Source organism: Lepidochelys olivacea (genome assembly GCF_965140295.1).
Source record: "Lepidochelys olivacea isolate rLepOli2 genome assembly, chromosome: 7".
In the NCBI taxonomy this organism is placed as follows: Eukaryota; Metazoa; Chordata; order Testudines; family Cheloniidae; genus Lepidochelys; species Lepidochelys olivacea.
In genome coordinates, this window is record NC_140417.1 from 116978467 (window position 1) to 116997390 (window position 18924).

At 41.8% G+C, this 18924-nt stretch overlaps 1 protein-coding gene across 1 annotated transcript in view; it reads right to left on the reverse strand.

The window, feature by feature from the left end:
* Nucleotides 1–18924, reverse strand: part of RBM20 (RNA binding motif protein 20) — a 164269-nt gene that overhangs the window by 11195 nt on the left and 134150 nt on the right. Inside the window, exons 6-11 of the mRNA XM_084634379.1 lie at nucleotides 12721–12864; nucleotides 11093–11224; nucleotides 9028–9107; nucleotides 7316–8006; nucleotides 3704–3802; nucleotides 84–750 (exon numbers count right to left, since the gene is read on the reverse strand). Coding sequence (XP_084490505.1) covers nucleotides 84–750; nucleotides 3704–3802; nucleotides 7316–8006; nucleotides 9028–9107; nucleotides 11093–11224; nucleotides 12721–12864 — 1813 coding nt within the window. The remainder of the gene's footprint in view (nucleotides 1–83; nucleotides 751–3703; nucleotides 3803–7315; nucleotides 8007–9027; nucleotides 9108–11092; nucleotides 11225–12720; nucleotides 12865–18924) is intronic.

Below are 18924 nucleotides of genomic sequence, written 5' to 3' on the forward strand. Positions count from 1 at the left end.
CGTTAGCAGGAGATTAAAATCTAATGCATCTTGCACAGATAAAAGCTCTCCACCAGCAGAAAAGAAAACACAGAAGTAGTTACCCCCCGTCTCTTGACACTCTTGGCTTCCATGGGTTCTCTCTTCACTGGAGTTTTTCACAAGCATGTCCAAGACTTCTCTATTCTCCGTTTCTTGTGATCCCATCTGCTTGTAATGATCCATAAAAGTGCCAGAGAGCTGGAGAGTCTCTCCTTTCATTTGATCAGAAAGTATCTGTCCATCCTCCAGCTTTATGTGAATATCAGAGATCTCCTCTATTTTTCCTTCCTTTTTGTGATAATTAGAATCCCTAAGAGCTCTGTCTTCTTGTGATTCATCTGGCTTCTGTTCAGTGTCCAGATTTAGGCTTGATGCTTCGGTAACTGCATCATCATCATCATCATCATCTTTTGGACAGCCACCGGAAGCAGCTCTGCTTTCCTTTGCTGATCTGAAGCTCGTTTCTGGAGCTTCCTGGGCAGATTCGCCTTCACTCCTGTTTATCTGGCTGTGGTCATTTTCCAGTTCTAACGTGCTAGTTACATACTGATGCATTTCTGAGCATGCTTTGTCTTTTGGATCAACTGGAACAATTTCTTCAAGTTCGGTTATATCCGGCTCCATAATAAAGTCGTCTTCTCCCACTTCGTCCACTGTGACCAGTTCTTCCATATTAGCTGGATACCAGGCCTCGCCTTCCATCTCACTTCCACTCTCCCAGTCTCGCTCCTGCAGCAAAGGGGGAAACAGGTTGGGAAAGATGTCAGTTATATATCATCAATATTAGGGAATGGGCTTTGGCCTAGTGATCACAAGTGATGCTTTGGACTGGCCATCCCTCATGTCCTACCATGTCCACAATTCCTAGGAACTGTGCACTGTGGTATCAGGTTTGATTTACTCTGTGTATGTGTCGGGGGGTGTATATGTAATCCACACGCTAATAGGGAGAGATTTCTTTAGAGAGAAGCGGGAGAGAGGAGTGAGTGAGTTGTGTCTGGGTCACTTTTGCTAGGCAGTTGCACAATTAGCACTTCACACCCAGAAGTTTCTGGAAATGGGTGTGGAAGCTGGACTCAGACTCCACTGAGGACAAGTAATCAGGGCAGCTGCTTTACAAAAGGACCTGTTACATGTTGGGAGAAGCTTAGCCATGGAAGCAGAAAGCAGGCCTGTTTCCCTTAACTCTGAAGCACTGTACAGCAGGTTAGGGGTATTGTTAACTTTCCAACACAGGGAAGCCCTGGCAATTTTAAAAAGAGGAAACTGGGCAGGGAAACAAATGTCTTTCATTTTAGTTACACACCTTGAATGTGATTTGATTTTAGCCAAATTGTTTTAGTTCAATTGTCTTTACCAGTTTGGTTCAGCAACTTTTTCCTTATTTAAATGGGATGATGGGGAAAGTCACCTATATCTGGCTAGTCTAAGTTTTGTATTTTTCTTGTAACAGGGTTATTGTTTTATATACTTAATACTGATTGGCTGGTTAATTAGTTAGCTGACTAGCTGAGTGATTCCACAGTCCAGTAGAGGAGGAGAAAGGCTGCCTGGGTTCGAGTTGGAGATTTCTACAAGCAAGCAGAGGGATGATATTGTTGCAGAGCTTTTGACTCACAGACTGTACAGAGCCAATGAACAAAGACTCCAGCTGAGACAGGTAAACTCAACCTAAGCTGTTGGAATTCTGAGTTACTTCTCACTGTGTGTTTGTGGGGACTGACCTGTTCAGAGCTAATTCGTTTCTTTTGTTTATATTTATGTATAATTGTGAAGACAGCGTATGTGTATTCTGAACTAGCCTTATTAGGTAGTAGAAATTAAGCTATTATTATTTCTTCATTATTATAGGATTGTATGAAGTTGGTACTTAAGAATTAAGTTCACAGAGTATCAGGGTTGGAAGGGACCTCAGGAGGTCATCTAGTCCAACCCCTTGCTCAAAGCAGGGCCAATTCCCAATTTTTTCCCCCAGATCCCTAAATGGCCCCCTCAAGGATTGAACTCACAACCCTAGGTTTAGCAGATTAATGCTCAAACCACTGAGCTATCCCTCCACCCAAGTTCATTCCCTTTGTTCTTTTTGGACTTGACTGTGGTGAATCCTTGCTGAAAGTCCTCCATGCCTGAACTCTGGGTCTCCATGTGCTTTTCTATAGGAGTTTTGTTTAAGCACTAGGAGAGCTCCCCCACAGTTACATATACACCATAGCCCATATAAATGCTTCTAGCATTGCACTTCTTTGGGGATATTTTATAACTCTCTGGGTAGCTGAAATCTCCCCGTCTCAGACTTGTGTTAATTACCACAATGTGAGCAGTGCCGCAACTGCCCAGAAAGCCACAACCTGTTGTACCTAATTCTTTGAATACATCTTTCTTCACCCCAGAGGAAATTCACTTGCCTACACCTCTGGGGATATAGGAGCCTTGCCAGCAGAGACTGCAGGGGGAATGTGCTGAATTTGTCCACTCCCCATCATCACCATGGCCAACCTCTCCCCAACCAACAGAGTCATTTTTTGGCCTGGCTGCACACTACCTCAAGCTCCTACAGAGACAGGAAACTTGTGGCTACCTACTGCGGTCACTTCCTTCCACATGGACTCTCTGACAGAGACTCGGCTGGCAGAAGCTGGCTTAGACCTTGAAGGAAATTAGCCTTTAGAGTTACGCTAAGATTTTAATCTCCTGGAACACCAGATAAATGCCAGATAAAAATCGCAGGATGGTACTAATTATAAAGTCAGTATCCGACAGTGGACCTTCATTCCAAAACATTAGCACTGGCTTTCTGAAGTGCACATATTAATTACAACGCCTGCTTACTTTTAATACATACTTAGAATAAGTTAGATTTCAACTCTCAGAATCATTTTATGTACATAGGAGATAAAAAATCTGTGTCTCTCTCCTCTTTGGTCATTTCATATGAAGCCTGGCAGTGTCCTAAGGTAGACAGACTGTTCTGGATGAGGAGATCAATTTTCTACTGCAACAGATATTGATAGCTTCCACATTTGACCATCAGCTCGTAACTGTAAAGGTATGAAGCTGGAGAATTGCCAAGGATAAGTCTCTGTGCTACTGCAACAGGAGGTTTGTAGTGAAATTATTTAAAGCCCTATTTAAAGACAAAGCCTTGGCTGGGATGATTTAGTTGGGATTGGTCCTGCTTTGAGCAGAGGGTTGGACTAGATGACCTCCTGAGGTCCCTTCCAACCCTGATAGTCTATGATTCTATGAATTAAAGAGAAATATTTAAAAAGAGGTTGTCTATACTACATCTAACTCCATCATTCTGGAAAGGCTTCATCTCCTGTCCCTTCCTTTGCTGTAGCTCCAAAATGACTGCCTCTTCTATTTTTGGACACACTTGACAGTTATGTAGTCTTTTTAGGCATACGTTCCTTCACATGCATAGCACTTGGCAGCAGCAATTAAAAGTAATCTATATGGGCATACAGCAACTAAAAAAAGAGCCTCTCAGAACCCTGTCAGGCAAAAGCTATCCATAGAAGCAGAGTTCAATACGAGGTAAGATAATTTAGACATTCCCTCAGAGTGTCTGAGAAATGGCATTCAACGGGGGTGTAATATTTCAGTCTGCAAAATTTGCTGACAAATTCATGTGTTGCTTCGTTTTATAATAGAGACCAAACCCAGTTAACACACAGCTTACCTTCTCTTTTCTTGCGCTTTCCACAGAATCTGCTGAATCTTTTCCCTGTTTATTCGCTGAAGGTGAGGTCTTCTCTGTAATATGCGCCTCTTTCCCAAGCTAAAACAAATACAACATGTATATCTGTAGTGACACTCAGCAGTAATCCTAAACAGAGAGATTTCCATTATGGTTCTATTCTGAGTCTTCGTGAGCAAAGGCATTCAACACGGTCCCATTCCTTATTCATCAAATTTGTACAAGTGAATTCTGCGGAAACACCCAGAGATTGGAGACTTCTATCTAGCAAAACTGGACAGAAAATGTAAAAAAAAAAGAAAAGAAATTTCAAAAAAAAAATGGAAATGATTGGAAATTCATGAATTTCCAATCTTCCTTCTTTGGTTTTCCAACCAACCCTGGTTTATAATGATTGAATGCAGTGTAAGCAGGGGGCCCCAACCCATTGATCTGTTCTTGTAGGACTGCTCAGGAATGCAGTTCCTTGCATGGCTTATATTTTGGAAAAACAAACTACAACATTATATGGTGTTTAAAAAAAAATTAGATGGGCTGGAAGTTGAGGTCTTCTAAGCTTGAAGGCGTCCCTTTAACAGTATGAGTGACCTTAACCAAAGATTCTCAGAAGGTCTATTGCTAACTCTGTTAGTTTAAGATGACTATGTACATGTGTGCAACTAGCATTGCAGCTTCTCTCCAAGGAAGCACAAAGCGATCACAAAAAAGACAATCAAGCCACATCATCTTGATTGTCACCAGGGACTGAACCCAAGACCTCCAGAGTTAAAAGTAGGAGCCCCTGCAGCTTCTGCAAAAGGATTAAGATCCACACCAAGCAGCTGCAGCCGACTCACATGCTCAGTGGATCAGGACCAGAGGTATGCCTAACACACAGGAATGACAGCTTTGATGTGGGCTCCTCCCGCTCTACTCCTCCGAGACTCCAGCTGCATGAGCCAGAAGTGCCTAGATCAAAGCGTCTGTCGTTAGCAGTCCCTGCAGACTGCCACAAAAGGAGTGCCACAGGGCCAGGCAGGAGGGTGCCTGGCTCCATAGGGCTACACCTTAAAGAGAGCCCTGCTCCGAGGTATTATTCAGCCATGCTGAAATACACAGTAAAAGAAAAAGGGGACAAAAATCTGGTGCAGACAAACAGATTGATTGGACGTAGCAGAGCCATTGCCTGCTACAGAGACTGCTGAGCTACAACCCGGAAACCTGGAGACTTCCACCATGTTTTCCTTGCATGAGGAAGGAGAGCAAGATCAACTAAGGTTTGCTCTGAGCTGACTACAGATTTTGAAGTTCAGCAGGATCAACTCAAGTCATTGCACCGGGGGAACCACAAACAGGATATCCAGCAGCTTCTTCAAGTAAACGCTCCCCAGCGAGAGACACCAACCACCTACCCATATTAAAGACTATTGGCTGTAAATGTATTTAAATAACCTGTTTCCATTCTGTGCAACACTACACTTACACACCCGTGCTGTAATGTTACCAACCACTGTACACCATGCGGTCATCAGACTTAGTGTCAAAGTAACAAAAAGAGTTAAGGCTGGAACTTTTCAGAAGAGCTCAGATAAATTATGACAGGTTTCAGAGTAACATCCATGTTAGTCTGTATTCGCAAAAAGAAAAGGAGTACTTGTGGCACCTTAGAGACTAACCAATTTATTTGAGCATCACGAAAGCTCATGCTCAAATAAATTGGTTAGTCTCTAAGGTGCCACAAGTACTCCTTTTCTTTTTGTAAATAAATTATGTGCCCAAATCCCACTGATGTCCCATGGGAGGTGGGCACCTAACTCCCTTAGGCTTCTTTTAGTCAGTGATTTTTGGGGGAGAAAGCTGCAAGGTACTGAAGTGAACAATGGAGCTCTTCATAATGGCATTTCTGTTGATGTGGCAAGTTACAGAATGTTCAAGTGGATTTTTCTCCCCACTTGGTGTTAATAATGCGAGTTCAAAACTGGCTCGGTGTACGTTGCACCCCTAAAAGTGCAACTGCTCCCCAAGAGAGGTCTCCAGGTGCATGAATAAGGGAAAACAAACTTTTGCTCACAAAGTTGCCTACTGAATTCTTGAGCTACGGTATGAAAGGGTTGTTCTGTGGAGGGCTGGTGCCATGAGAAAGGTAGCCCATCCCCTGTTGAAATACACCTTGGACAGGTTTACCTGTCACTTCTATTAAACCCGATGATCTGGATTTTCTGGTCTGAAGCAGCACAAAGTGACCTTACACCAGCCAGAGATAGCCCCTGGAGAATCCCCTCTATGCAGGGGAATGCGCTGCTGGCAGAAATCTGGTGGTGGCAGCTCGGCTGTCTCCTGTGCCAGCCGGGTACATTCCGTAAAGGATCTTACGCCAGTGACATATGTAGGGGCCCTGCTAATTTCACGGCTGTGAAAACCATGTCATGGGCCATGAAATAAGTCCTTCCCGATGAAATCTGATCTCCCCAAAATCAACTGGGCTGGGGAGGGACAAAACTTTTTCTTCCCCTGCAGAGTTGTTAATGGGCGGAGATCAGACCCACCTCCACAGGCAGTGCAGAAGGGAAGGTGGTACACTCTCACTTCTGCACTGCAGCAGCCCCAGAGCTGGGCTCCGTACTGCCACCCCCCACAGCTCTTGCCAGGGCTCGGGGCACGCGGGCTTGGGGCTGCTGTTCCCCCGCAGCTCCTGCTGTGGCTCAGGGGCACCCTACTTCCAGGGCTTCTGCCCTTCCCCCTGCATCTCCTGCCTGGGTTTGGGCTCTGAAGGCAGCGCAGACTATTGCAATCTTGCAGCCCCCCTTCAACAGCTTTGGGGACCCCCCTCCCCCCACAATCATCAGTGGGATCAGGACCCCCATGGTTACAACACCTGAAATTTCAGATGTAAAGATCTGAAATTGTGAAATTGACCAATTTTAAGACCCCTGTGGCCACGAAACTGACCAAAGTGAATAGTGAATTTAGTAGGGCCCTGGGCATAGGTTAGGGCAGCCTGGAGCATGGGCTGTGAATTTGGAGGCTGCTACGGGGTCCCTGAAGCTTTTCCTTTCTATTCCATCCAAGCGGAGAATCAAGCCCACAGAGATTGTAACTTTACCTACCAGCGAAATTTGCTAAGGAATTTGAACCTATGAAGTAATGTGCATACCGATTCATTGCTTTGGCCTAGAGTGGATAACGAGTCCCTGCCTGGCCATTACATGGAGTGAGAAATTAGTAATATTCATTGTCACAGTCAAGAGCAGGGAATTACAAATATAAGTTACCAATTGCTGTGCCTACAACACCACGAAAATGGTGTCATGAGAGTAAAAAGTCATTCCCACGCTGACTGCTCGATAAATCACAGATCGATAGAAAAAAAGAAAAAAAGTTTCTAGCGAGCTGAAAGGGGAGCAAAACAAAACATTTTGTATGCATCCCTTTTACCTGCAAACATCACTGCAGTTCCATTGCAAACAGAGGACACGTTTGGACTAGTTCCACAACAGTCACAGTAGTTCTGCGCCCGTTAGAAAAGTCATTACTCCAGCATTACAACTTTTCACATAAAAATGAAAAGTTGTAATGTAAGTGTCCCCTATTCTAACCGAAGAAGCTCCATGTTACCTCGTTCTCAGGTGCATTGCCTTCCTTTGCATCACTGCTTTCAGCCACAGCAGCAGCATCTTCAACTGGGTCTTTGTCAGCTTTCTTGATTTTATATCTATCACTTTGCTTTTGCCTGCAGCCTTCAAATACCTTGTTGGGCCTTTGTTCTAAAGCTTCCTCCTTATCTAGGTCCTCACAGTGAGAGTGTTTGCTCTCTCTTAACCTGGCCTCTTCTTTTCTTTTAGACTTCACGGGTGCATCCTGCAGCTGCTTTTGGTATCGATCAGATTTTGACTTATATGCTTTTCTGTAATAGTCATCTTCCCTGCTCTTATAACCAGGTAAAGCATGAAGGGCATTGGGTGAACCACCCCTTAAGTACTTTTCTCTGTGTCCTCTGGCTCCTTCGATCCGTCCATCTAAGTCTAGCTTATCCAGCTGCCGTATATAGTGTTTTCTCTCGTGAACCCATGTGTCAGTCCTATCCCTTTTCTCTTCCCCGTTCTCTCTCCAGAGTGCTGCATCTCTTTCTTCCTCTCTTCGGGAGTAAGGGGACTGATCCCACGACTCTCTTCCATTTCCCCAGTCTGTCCTGCTGGCACCCAATGGACTGCGAGGTGAGCTGCAGGAAGTAAAGCTTGGGGTATGGGACCTTGGTGACAGAGAGCGGCTTATGGGGCTGCGAGATCGGGGCCTCTCAGTCCCATACCTGCAGCAGAACGAAAGCACACAATTAATCATCTCTGTCTGGAGGAAATCTAGGGAATCGTTACCCTGTTTGTATCCAGCCATACTGAATACTGGGTTTGTACACTGGGGCCAAATCAAACAAACCTTTAAAACTGCACCCACAGATTTTGCACACGTGCCCATTTGCACATGTATTGCTCCCTTGCATTTGCTGGAGCCTGGTTAGGACAGTACGAACGGTCACAGCGTTTTCAAAAAATCCACATAGAATTTGTTATGAGAGGAACATGCGTGTTTTTCCTTAAGAGTGTCACAAGGTGTCAGTTTCTATAAGCCTATGACATGTTTAATACAGGCCATTTATGCATCCATGACATCACTAAGGTGATTAAAAGGGGCACATCCACTCTGAGTTTTCATATATTAAAAGTGGTTTCACTTTGTGACTATCTCTCCTACAGAACCACTCATAGCGCATGGCCCATAAATGCACACAGTAGAAAAGAGACACATGGAAAGTATGCAAAATAAATAAAAATAAATGTTTATTTAATGTGACTCCTTCCTCTGGGTCTTCCAGTGCATCTAGCCTGTCTGTCTTTAGATGATAGGAGAATGTCTTCTAATTTGTGTTTTGTACATCATGCCAAGCATGTTGTCAATGCTCAGAATAATAAGTAATTAATAATAAAAACATCATTTTCTTTCATAACAATCAATCCATCTGTCATTGTGTTTCATTACCCAGGCTCTATGATTTACCACAGTATCCATTTGTATTTTTTCCAAGCAGTAGAAATGAAATATAAGAGACTTCCAAAACATGAGAGATTGAGAATTAAAAAAGAAAAGTAAATAGACATGCAGTGATTATCCTGCTTGCCAGTCAGCAGTGCTATTTAAACCCCCATTTCCAAACCATCCAGGAACCCTCTAAATCATCAAGGGTAATGGCTCAGTATTCGGAATGTACAGAATTTGCTTTCTATATTGCTCTGAATCAAAACAGAGTACGCTCAGCTGACATCATGATGAGTTACCTGTCGGCTTCACGGTACATATCTCTTTCCTTTTGAGAATGGATGTCCTGGATGATTGCTGCCACATTTTTACCTGGTTTCTAAGCAAAACAAAAGATACCTGTTTAGAATCCAATATGTCTCCAAGCTATATTACGTGCAACATCATCTATGAAATGACATTCCATGTAGCATTTCGTGACACTACTTGTGAAAAATATTCGGATAGTGTGTTTCCTACAGTCCTCTCTAAAGTTGGTAACATGGTGACTGATGCAGTAAAATTGTACTGATAGAAAACAGTGATCTGTTACACTACATCATTGTATCTTTATATTTGTTGGCTTATATGTGATATGATCTGAACACTAGACAGTCTCTTTTTGCTGGGCATTCACTATAGAATATTTGCTAGGAATCTGCATGTAACAGGAGTCAAATCAGGCCACTAGCCTAAAACATGGATTAAATAGATGTGTCATTCATGCTTCTGCCTCCCTAGGAATAGACTGGTGTGGTATTTAATTTCACTGCTTAGCCCATTCAGGAGCATGGCCACACAACAACATGTGTAGCCATGGGAGCGTCAAATAAAACATGCAAGGAAAGCTTGTAAGTGAAATTTCAACAGGTGATATTTTTTCAAGACCATTTATAAAAAATGTATTACAGCAGATCAAAGTGTGGATACCTCTTCAAACACAAACAACAACAATAGCTGAACAATATAGTCAGGAGGGCACTGAAAGCAGTTCATAGCAATAGAAGCCACCCTTTCCTGGATTAAAAAAATCCCTTTTACTACCTCTGAAGGAAAGGGTCAGGAACCTCTGAGCCATAAGGCTGCATGCAATTGGAACTGCTGAAAATTTTTAGAGTTTTCTGAACAGTTCACGTTCAACATCTACCTACCTTAGATGCTTACCAGGCCCCCATTACCATAGTAGCTGAGCACCTCACAAGCTTCAACGTATATATCCCCACAACACCCTGTGAGGTAGGGAGGAACTATTCTTCCCATTTTACAGATGGGGAACTGAGGCACAGAGACCGGCGCATCTTTGGTAGAACAGAGAAATGGAATCCAGGTCATGTGAGTTCCAGGCTTGTGCCCTAACTACTGGACCCTCATTATTCCCTGGTCTACCCCCACACCAATGCTACAGCATACACGCAACTCAGCCTATATATCGTGAAATAAAACCACACAGTATGTGGCTCAGGGGAGTGGGTAATGAGCTGTGGAGCCTTTCGCCTCTACAGTTCCTTCCCAGGTTAGTCACCATGAAAGTAATTATTCCCTTAATGTTGGTGGCATATAGGGTGACCACATGTCCCGATTTTATAGGCACAGTCCCGATTTTGGGGTCTTTTTCTTATATAGGCTTTATTGTCCCCTACCCCCTCTCCCGATTTTTCACATTTGCTGTCTGGTCACCCTAGTGGCATATGTAAAATGCATTAGGTTTTCTCAGTCCAGTTCTTAGTGTACAGGAATCTGTACAGTGACACTCTCAATAGATCGTTCAGCATTCTGATCCCCCATGACAAATTCTGTGCTTCAGTTAGATCATCCGCAGAGAGAGAAAACAAGCTGTTGATGAAAATGTTTAAGGCAGTGCTGCCACCATCATTATACATGGAAATTGTACCATGGCTCCAGGGCACAATTAGTGAAGCCATATTTACTAAATCATAGCTGAAGAATGATGGAAAGAACAGTAGCCTCTTATTTTTGCCACCACACGGAGTCTGCAACGTTTCGTGCACGGCTGGATATTAGGCTTTCGTTTGACTGAGCAATACCAATGTCTGGCCATAATAAGACAGCTGGGGAAGGAGTTTAGAATTAATGGTGTGACAATCAGATTAAGTAGAGTCTCTGCGAATAACTCAAATACAAGAAGAAAGCAAACGGTCAAGTAAACATGGCTTCTTAGCATATGTTGGTTAACTTATTTGCCATCATTTCATTTTAAAATTCTTACTATGGTAAGTAAAAATCAGTGATTAGCAGAGGATTTTAGATGGGTTTCTGAGGGTGTGCCAATAACTCCAGAGTTATAGTACGCTGTTTATAGTTTACCTTCAGCTGAAGCTCCTTGTATCTTTTAGACATTCTAATGAGTAACTTGTCTTCATTTATCATAGCAGGTTTCTCTTGGTAGTACTGCACCATGGCTTGTGCAGCCTCAGTGTAAGCCATTTCGAGAAAGGCCTATCACAAAAAAGAAGAAGCTGGTAGATGCTAGACAATATGCAATGAAAGAGAAAAATGTGGCACACCAACTTTAGTTCATAATATTTTTAAGAGAAATTTGTGATAGTAAATTGTAAAACACAGGAGTTTAGAATAGCCTGCTCAATGAAACAAGATTTCCTTAGGCCCAACTTAATGATCACTTTAGATAAGCTATTACCAGCAGGACAGTGGGGTGGAAGGAGGTATTGTTTCATGATCTCTGTGTGTATATAAAGTCTGCTGCAGTTTCCACGGTATGCATCCGATGAAGTGAGTGGTGGCTCACGAAAGCTCATGCTCAAATAAATTGGTTAGTCTCTAAGGTGCCACAAGTACTCCTTTTCTTAGAGCCACGTAGCTTTTCAGCTTTGGAACTGAAATTGTGACCATGAGTATTTTGATCAGTCTCCATTTATTTAAAAGAAAATGAATTGTCAATTACAAAAGATGAGACCCTACTAAAACTAGAGACGAACAAACCACCTTTAGCAAAAAAATAAAAATGACTTTAACTAAATCTTTCTTGGTATATGAAAGACTTAATTCACTTTCTTCCCCTTTTCTCAGTCATCTTCGATCTTCGTGGTTAGTTGGTGAAAGGAGGCAAATACTGTGAGAGGTGCTGCTTTTGAGATTTCCAACTGAATTTTGCAGACTCAGTAAGGATCCAGACTTTGGTTTGCAAGACAAATCAAATGTCGATAAGTTAGGAGACGTGTCCGTCACCATCAAAAGCCAGAAAGAATTAAAAATCAGAGTGATGTTAACAAGCAGGTTTATAACAATTTCAATAAAAATATATTCTGATGTGACTTTAGCTTAAGTGGCCAGTGTAAACCCATGAATGTAAATTTACTGGATTTTAAAGTATGGTTATGAGAAGACTATAAAATCAGACATATCCCACTTCAGTGATTTATTTCCATACAGTTTTGATCAGTTTTCCATTTAAATACAACATGAGATTTTGCTGACAGCCAGCATGAGGAGCTCAACCTGTGATCTAAAAATCCAGGTTGTGCTTTGCTTTCTGCATCACCAAAAATGAAGATTCTGTGGCCAGTGCTCAGCTAGCAGTGGGTGATGAATGAAGCAGAATAGAATACAACTCATTCTTCCCACAGCTAAATCAGCTCTGCAGTGATGAGTAGAAAAAATAAATAGCGCTATGAAAATACAGAGGGAACTACTAAGGGTAATAGAACAAGTCAAAACTATTCCAATTTCTGAAATGATAAAGAAGCATTTTTGCAAAAATGTTTCACTTAATACAACGTTTTCACCTATTTTTGCCAGTTAACAGGCAATCAGAGATGCCATGGGTTACAGCCACAGCTGTAACCCTGATCACATTTTAAAAACAGCCCTTTGTACCTTAATAGCACGCTTTGCATATTCAAGCTTCTATTACGAAGAAACAGCCTTACACAAAGATTAATACATCTCAATTAATGGCACAAAAGGCAACATACCTGATTAGTAGATTTCATGAGGATATAATTAGTGACTTTCCCAAAGGGAAGTCCAAGATTAATGACATCATTCTCTGTGCAGCTTCCTTCAGGGAGATTGCAGATGTGTACTACTCGGCCTTCGGTGGATTTCCTTTGTGGGAACTAAGAGGAATAAACGTGTGTACAGAAGGTTTGATAATACAGCAACTAGGTAGGTTTTTGCACAAATGAGATTTCCTAATCAGCACTAAAATAATTAAAACCATACTTCCTTCCTTTTAAATGTTCTCAACCTTATAGTTTTACATCAGACCCAACACGTCTCAGTACATTATACAGCGATAGAAATAAATTCAGATGAGGGGACTCCAAATGGGATAATCATGGGCTGCATTTAAATCCTTCTGCCTCTAACTTAGACTGAATCACACAGGAAGTAAAATGAGCCCTGTTTAACTTTTAGGGGAGTCACATGTATTTCATTTTGCAGAACCTACAACCTTCCCCCTTCCACCATGACAATGAAACATACTGCGGAGTTTCCTCTTTGGGGCCCCTTTTGAACACAGACACCGAACAGAATTCCCTAATTGGGCTGGCACAGATTTCAAGCTGACAGCGTGGTAATCGCTTCGAGATAGTGGAAATCTATTCTGAAATGCAGAGGCAGTTTCCAAAGCAGTCTCCTGTTGCCCATACGTGGAAAAGAGGCTTTACGCTCCCTGTTCAAAGAGGCATCGAGATATGTTGAGAGATGTAAGTAATGTAACCTAGCTAATGCTACTCGGAAGACTTCTCACTCAGGAGATAACTGGGGATGTACTCTGGAGTACATCCTTTGCTATGTGGTGAGGGCAGGTTTTTCCCAGAGAAGTAACTCTGCCTTCAGTTAGAATGCGCAGTTCAAAGAAAGGTGCAAAGCAATTGAGCTAGTAGGATCAAGTTCACTGGAGCCACCACAGATGTTGGGCTTGTCACCTGAGTTTACAATTTAGAAAGTCAATGTTGCCCAATTTGCTCCTCTGACCCATTACCTTGCATCCATGCTTTAACCGATTACCATTGGTTTGTTTTTGTTTTCCATTACAATGAAATATAAGAGTAACTGTACAGTGCACTACTTATTATTTAGTTGTATTTTAGGTTGCCTAGACACTAGGAAATGAGTGTTATTGTGATTCTATACCTCACCACTAGTGCTGGTCAAACACCACTATTGAATTATTGAACACATTGTGACCTTTTTGAATAAATCAACTATTTTTTTCCAATGGATCTCCAGAATAGAGAGCTCCTTTAATCTGTTCATTGTCACTCATTGCTTTGTCTTTAGAACAGAAAAGAAAATCAAGACGTTTTACAAATGCACTCACTTTGCAATACCTGGCTTTTCTAGGCAGATCCTTTTGCATTATGAAAGCTGAACTATTGTCAAGTTCCAAATATTCTCTCCAGTAAACAGAGAACTAAAGGCCTGATCCTGCAAGGTACTAAGCACTCTCAGCTCCCACTGAAGGGAACAGAAATTTAGTATGCTCAGCATATTGTAGAAGCATGCCCAAGGGACCAAAACTGCTATGAGAAGTATTCATTTTTAAACATCTAAATATATTTCCCCTTAAATTTTCAGGGATAATCCAATGTTGTTTAACCTAATATGGATGTCAAGTGCCTGTATCCTAGCTTTTTCGAAAGCTTGAGGTCTTATGCATTATTTGTATGAAACATATTGATAAAAAAGACTTGCATCATATCGATCAGCCAGAAATTTGTCTTGGAATCTTAGACATGTTAAAGGTATGGTGTATTGCCTTCTAGTTTGGGAGTATATGTATTGCACTAGTGCCTAGAGGCCCTAATCTGCATCCATTCTGCTAGATGCTCTATGCACACACATGCACGTATATAGTAAGAAACAGGTTTCAGAGTAACAGCCGTGTTAGTCTGTATTCGCAAAAAGAAAAGGAGGACTTGTGGCACCTTAGAGACTAATAATGCTCTAATAAATTGGTTAGTCTCTAAGGTGCCACAAGTCCTCCTTTTCCTTTTATAGTAAGAAACAATCCCTTCCCCAAAGAGCTTACAATCTTCTCTCAGCATGGTCCAGTTCAAGATCAGCAATTCTGATTTACCAGAGAGTTTTAGGGAAAGCTCAAGTCTCATTCCTGATTGAGGGCATATCTACACTGCAATCCTGGGGCATGGTTGCAGTTTGAGCAGACATACCCAAGCTAGTTTTAATCCAGCTAGCTCTGGTTACAGACTAGTGAAGCCACATAGGCTTCAGCATGAACTGTACAAGCCCACACGGGACCCTGGATAATTACTCAGATGGTTAGCCTGTGCTGGCAGGGCTTCACTGCTCTAGGACCTGAACTAGGCAGATTAAAGCTAGTTTAGGTATGGCTACTCGAGCTGAAATCACACTCCATGGTGGCAGTCTAGACATTCCCTGAGTGACAGGATCTCCCTTTGAAACGGACATTGGAACAGAGGAGAAGCTTGCACTTTGGTGGCAGGACAGAGCTGGGGCTGTGTTGCTGTGATATTTTGGTTTCATGAGCCCCTCTCTACCCCTTGATAATTGTTTTGTTTTGTTAAAAGCCAATGATCAGGTTGTCACTGCCAACATTTCAGGATAATATGATGCTGTATATTCCTTTTAGCAGGCACAGTCACTATAGAGATATACTAAAATAGCCCTGTGTGTGATGCTTTTGGAAAGTTGCAACTTGAAACCATGCAAAACTCAGAAGGGTTTGGGTCTGGTCATGAATGCAGACTGTGTTAATTGAAAAGTTATGAAGGTTCATGAACTTGTCGAGCAAACGTGGGCAGAGGGATAGCTTTGTATTCTACATTCCTGTGAACTCTGTAGTTGTGTGTGGATGGGACTAGAAATGGGTCCACCTGAGCTTTGATGGGGCTCAGAACCTGAACTCAGTATCAGAACCCAAACTCTGTATCTAAAATCCACAACTTGGTAAAAAACTTTCTACCAATTCAAACATTCAGGCAACAATCACTGTTTTAAAACTTCAATAGCCAGCATTCATATAAACCAAGATATTATTGTGAAATTATTTTTTTCTTATTACTGTTAGCAGATGGTATACTGAGAATGTACAGGGCTTGAAGGATTTCCCTCTCCTACTAGTTTGAGGATAAATTCAGCCAATGAGGATGAAAAATACCTGTTCTGTCATGCATGCCAAATCCATACCCTACAATTTAAAGAAACAGCTGTGTACTGTTGATTAGGTATGGTTTTCAGCAGCATTTTCAATCAACTTTCTTTACAATCCATGTAATTTCTACATGTAATTAACCTATAGATCTGGTCAAATACCATGACAAATTTGTTGAATAAATTATTTGATGCATACCTGTGAAATTCAAACAGTACTAGCCAAATGCTATTTCACCAGCATTAAACACTTCTACTGTATGTTTATTATATCTCTTTTCATTTCTTAGCTTCACTCTATACTTTCTCTATCCTTCCTATAATTGATCATGAGGACTTTCCCACTGGAATTTTTTCAGCACTGCTTTCCTGTCTCTGACAGCTGATCAGAAATAGAAATTTCTGTCCCAAGGGAAATTTTGATATTTCATTTTTCCCCCATCTCAAATCAGGACAAAAAAGGACAAAATGCCAAAACTCTTCACCAAAATTTTTTTTGAAATGCCAAAATGTTTTGTTTCATATCTGTTTGATGTTGAACTGCATCCACCTGCCCTACCACAGTGCCTCCTGGAAATTGTAGTTTGGGTACTTCGTTCCCCCATTATCCTCATTGGGCCGGTCTTCCCAGCCAGATGACATCTCGCATGATGCACAGCTGCAGCTTGTTGGGGGCTGGGGGTGGAAGATCACAATGCATCATGGAAAAGTAGTCTGGCCAAGAAGCCCAACACATAAGGGAGAACCTGAAATATAGCTCTCAAGACATACTGTGGGAGCTCAGGCCAAAACATTTTATTTCAATATTGAAATTTCAGCAAAATAGACATGTTCCTGTAGGAAATGTCGATTTTGTGCATCATGAAAACATGAAAGAAAATTTTGGACTAGTTCTACTCTTTTCCTTTCCCCCTCCATCTTATCATCTTTCTTTCCTTTTCCCTACATTGTAAGTGCAAGTTCCTACCTTATGCTATATTCATCTCTCCTTTCTTCCTCTCAAATCTCTCTCATCATTGTATTTCTCTTCTTTTTAAATTTATCCCATCAATATCTCTCACCCAACCCACCCACACAAAGACATACACATACTCATGCTTGTATCTCTATTTATATTTCCAAGTCCTAGCAGCCAACAGGCTACATCTATGAGCTATGGACTAATATGTACGTTCCTCACTGATCGGGGCAATTCTCAGGTAAGAAGCCAACCCTTGTCCCCAGCTCCTGGAAAAGGGAAAGATTCTTAGTAGGGTGCTGTCCTTGGACTTTGCTCAGGGCTGGGTGAAATGTTGTCATGGTTGGATTAAAACCCCATGGAGGTTGATAGGTGTGAATGTATCCTTCAGCTAACATAACCATACGTGCTGACTCCATGGGTGCTCCGAGGCTGGAGTGCAAATGTACCCCCAGCTCAAATAATGCTAAAGGGAAAAACTCTCTGGGAGGCTTATTTGGCTCAAGTCAACATTACAGCTCAAACAAATGGCTTGGAAGAAAGAGAGAAAGGGGGCTTACAAGCAGCCAACTTGGGTGACCTCTGATGGTGCTGCAGAATTTACTCCCCGAAAAGAGATGGAGTTATCCAGACCTAATACAGGCCTTTGACATGCGGTTTGGAGCTAGCCATTAATTTAAGCTGGCCATGGCACAGCTACAGAGCTAGAAGGAGAGGGGAAAGAAGAAACCCCATCTGAACTGGCGGAGAACCTGTATTCCTGACCTATCTGGATACTGCCAAGGCCTTCCAGGATAGACTGGCAATGAGCCAATCTACAGCTGCTCAGCTGGACTTGCAGATCAAGATCAGCAAAAGGAGGCCAAAGACACTCCGAGAGCCTGTGGAAATTGCTACAGAACTTGAATTTTTTTCAGGTAGCAATTCACCAGAAGAGGAAGCAGCTGCTGGTGAGGAAGACAGAAGCTGAGCATCATGAGCCCTGTAAATTACAGTTTTGTGTCTGATACGTATGATGAAAGAAAGGATTCAAACCTGTCTTGTGACCGTATGGAACGACTGGAACAAATGATAAATTTGGTTTGTAAAAGAGGGAGATGGGCAATAATAATGCAAAAATGAATGGAAACAGTTCAGTTAAATGCTGGGACTGTGACAAAACTGGATTGTTATAAATGTAAGGTGGGCCAAGACGGCCTACTGCAAATAGTGAAAGCCTCTCTCCCAGTTCAGAAAACAGGGGGATGCCAAATTGACGAGGCAGAGCTTAGAGGTACAAGGATCAGCCCCCTAGCTTTTGTTTATATTTGGGCAGTTAAACAACACTAATGAGCGTTTGGCTATTGAGCGTGTAATAGGATCTGTGATGTGCGCAGAGATAACTGACATGGACTAGATGATCACAGTGGGACCTTCTGGCCTTAGAGTCTATGAATCTATAAAACAAAGCTTGCTAATGTTGTGCCAATATTTTAAAAAGGTAAACAGGATGAGCTGGGTAATTATAGGCCTGTCAGCTTGACATCAATCCCAGGAAAAATAATGAACAGTTGACTCAAGAAAAAAAAGTGATAAAGAAGGGCAATATAGTTAATGCCACTCAACATAGGTTTATGGAAACTAGATCCTATCAGATTAACTTGATATATCTTTTTTTGATGAGATTACAAATTTGGTTGATTAAAAAACATAGTGCTGATGTAATATACTCAGACTCCTGAAAGGCAGTTGACTTGGTACCACATGGCATTTTGATTAAAAAAAACTAGAATGATACAAAATTACTATGGCACACATTAAATGGATTAAAAACTTGCTAATTGACAGATCTCAAAATGTAATTATAAATTGGGAATCTTCATCATCAAATCTCAAAATGTAATTATAAATTGGGAATCTTCATCATCAAGAGAGTGTGTTTCTAGTGGGATCCTTCAGGGATTAGTTCTTGGCCCTACACTATTTTAACATTTTTATCAGTGATCTGGAAGAAAACAAAACCACCACCAATAAAGTCTGCAGATGGCACAAGGATTGGGGGCATGATAAATAATGAAGAGGACAGGTCACTCATACA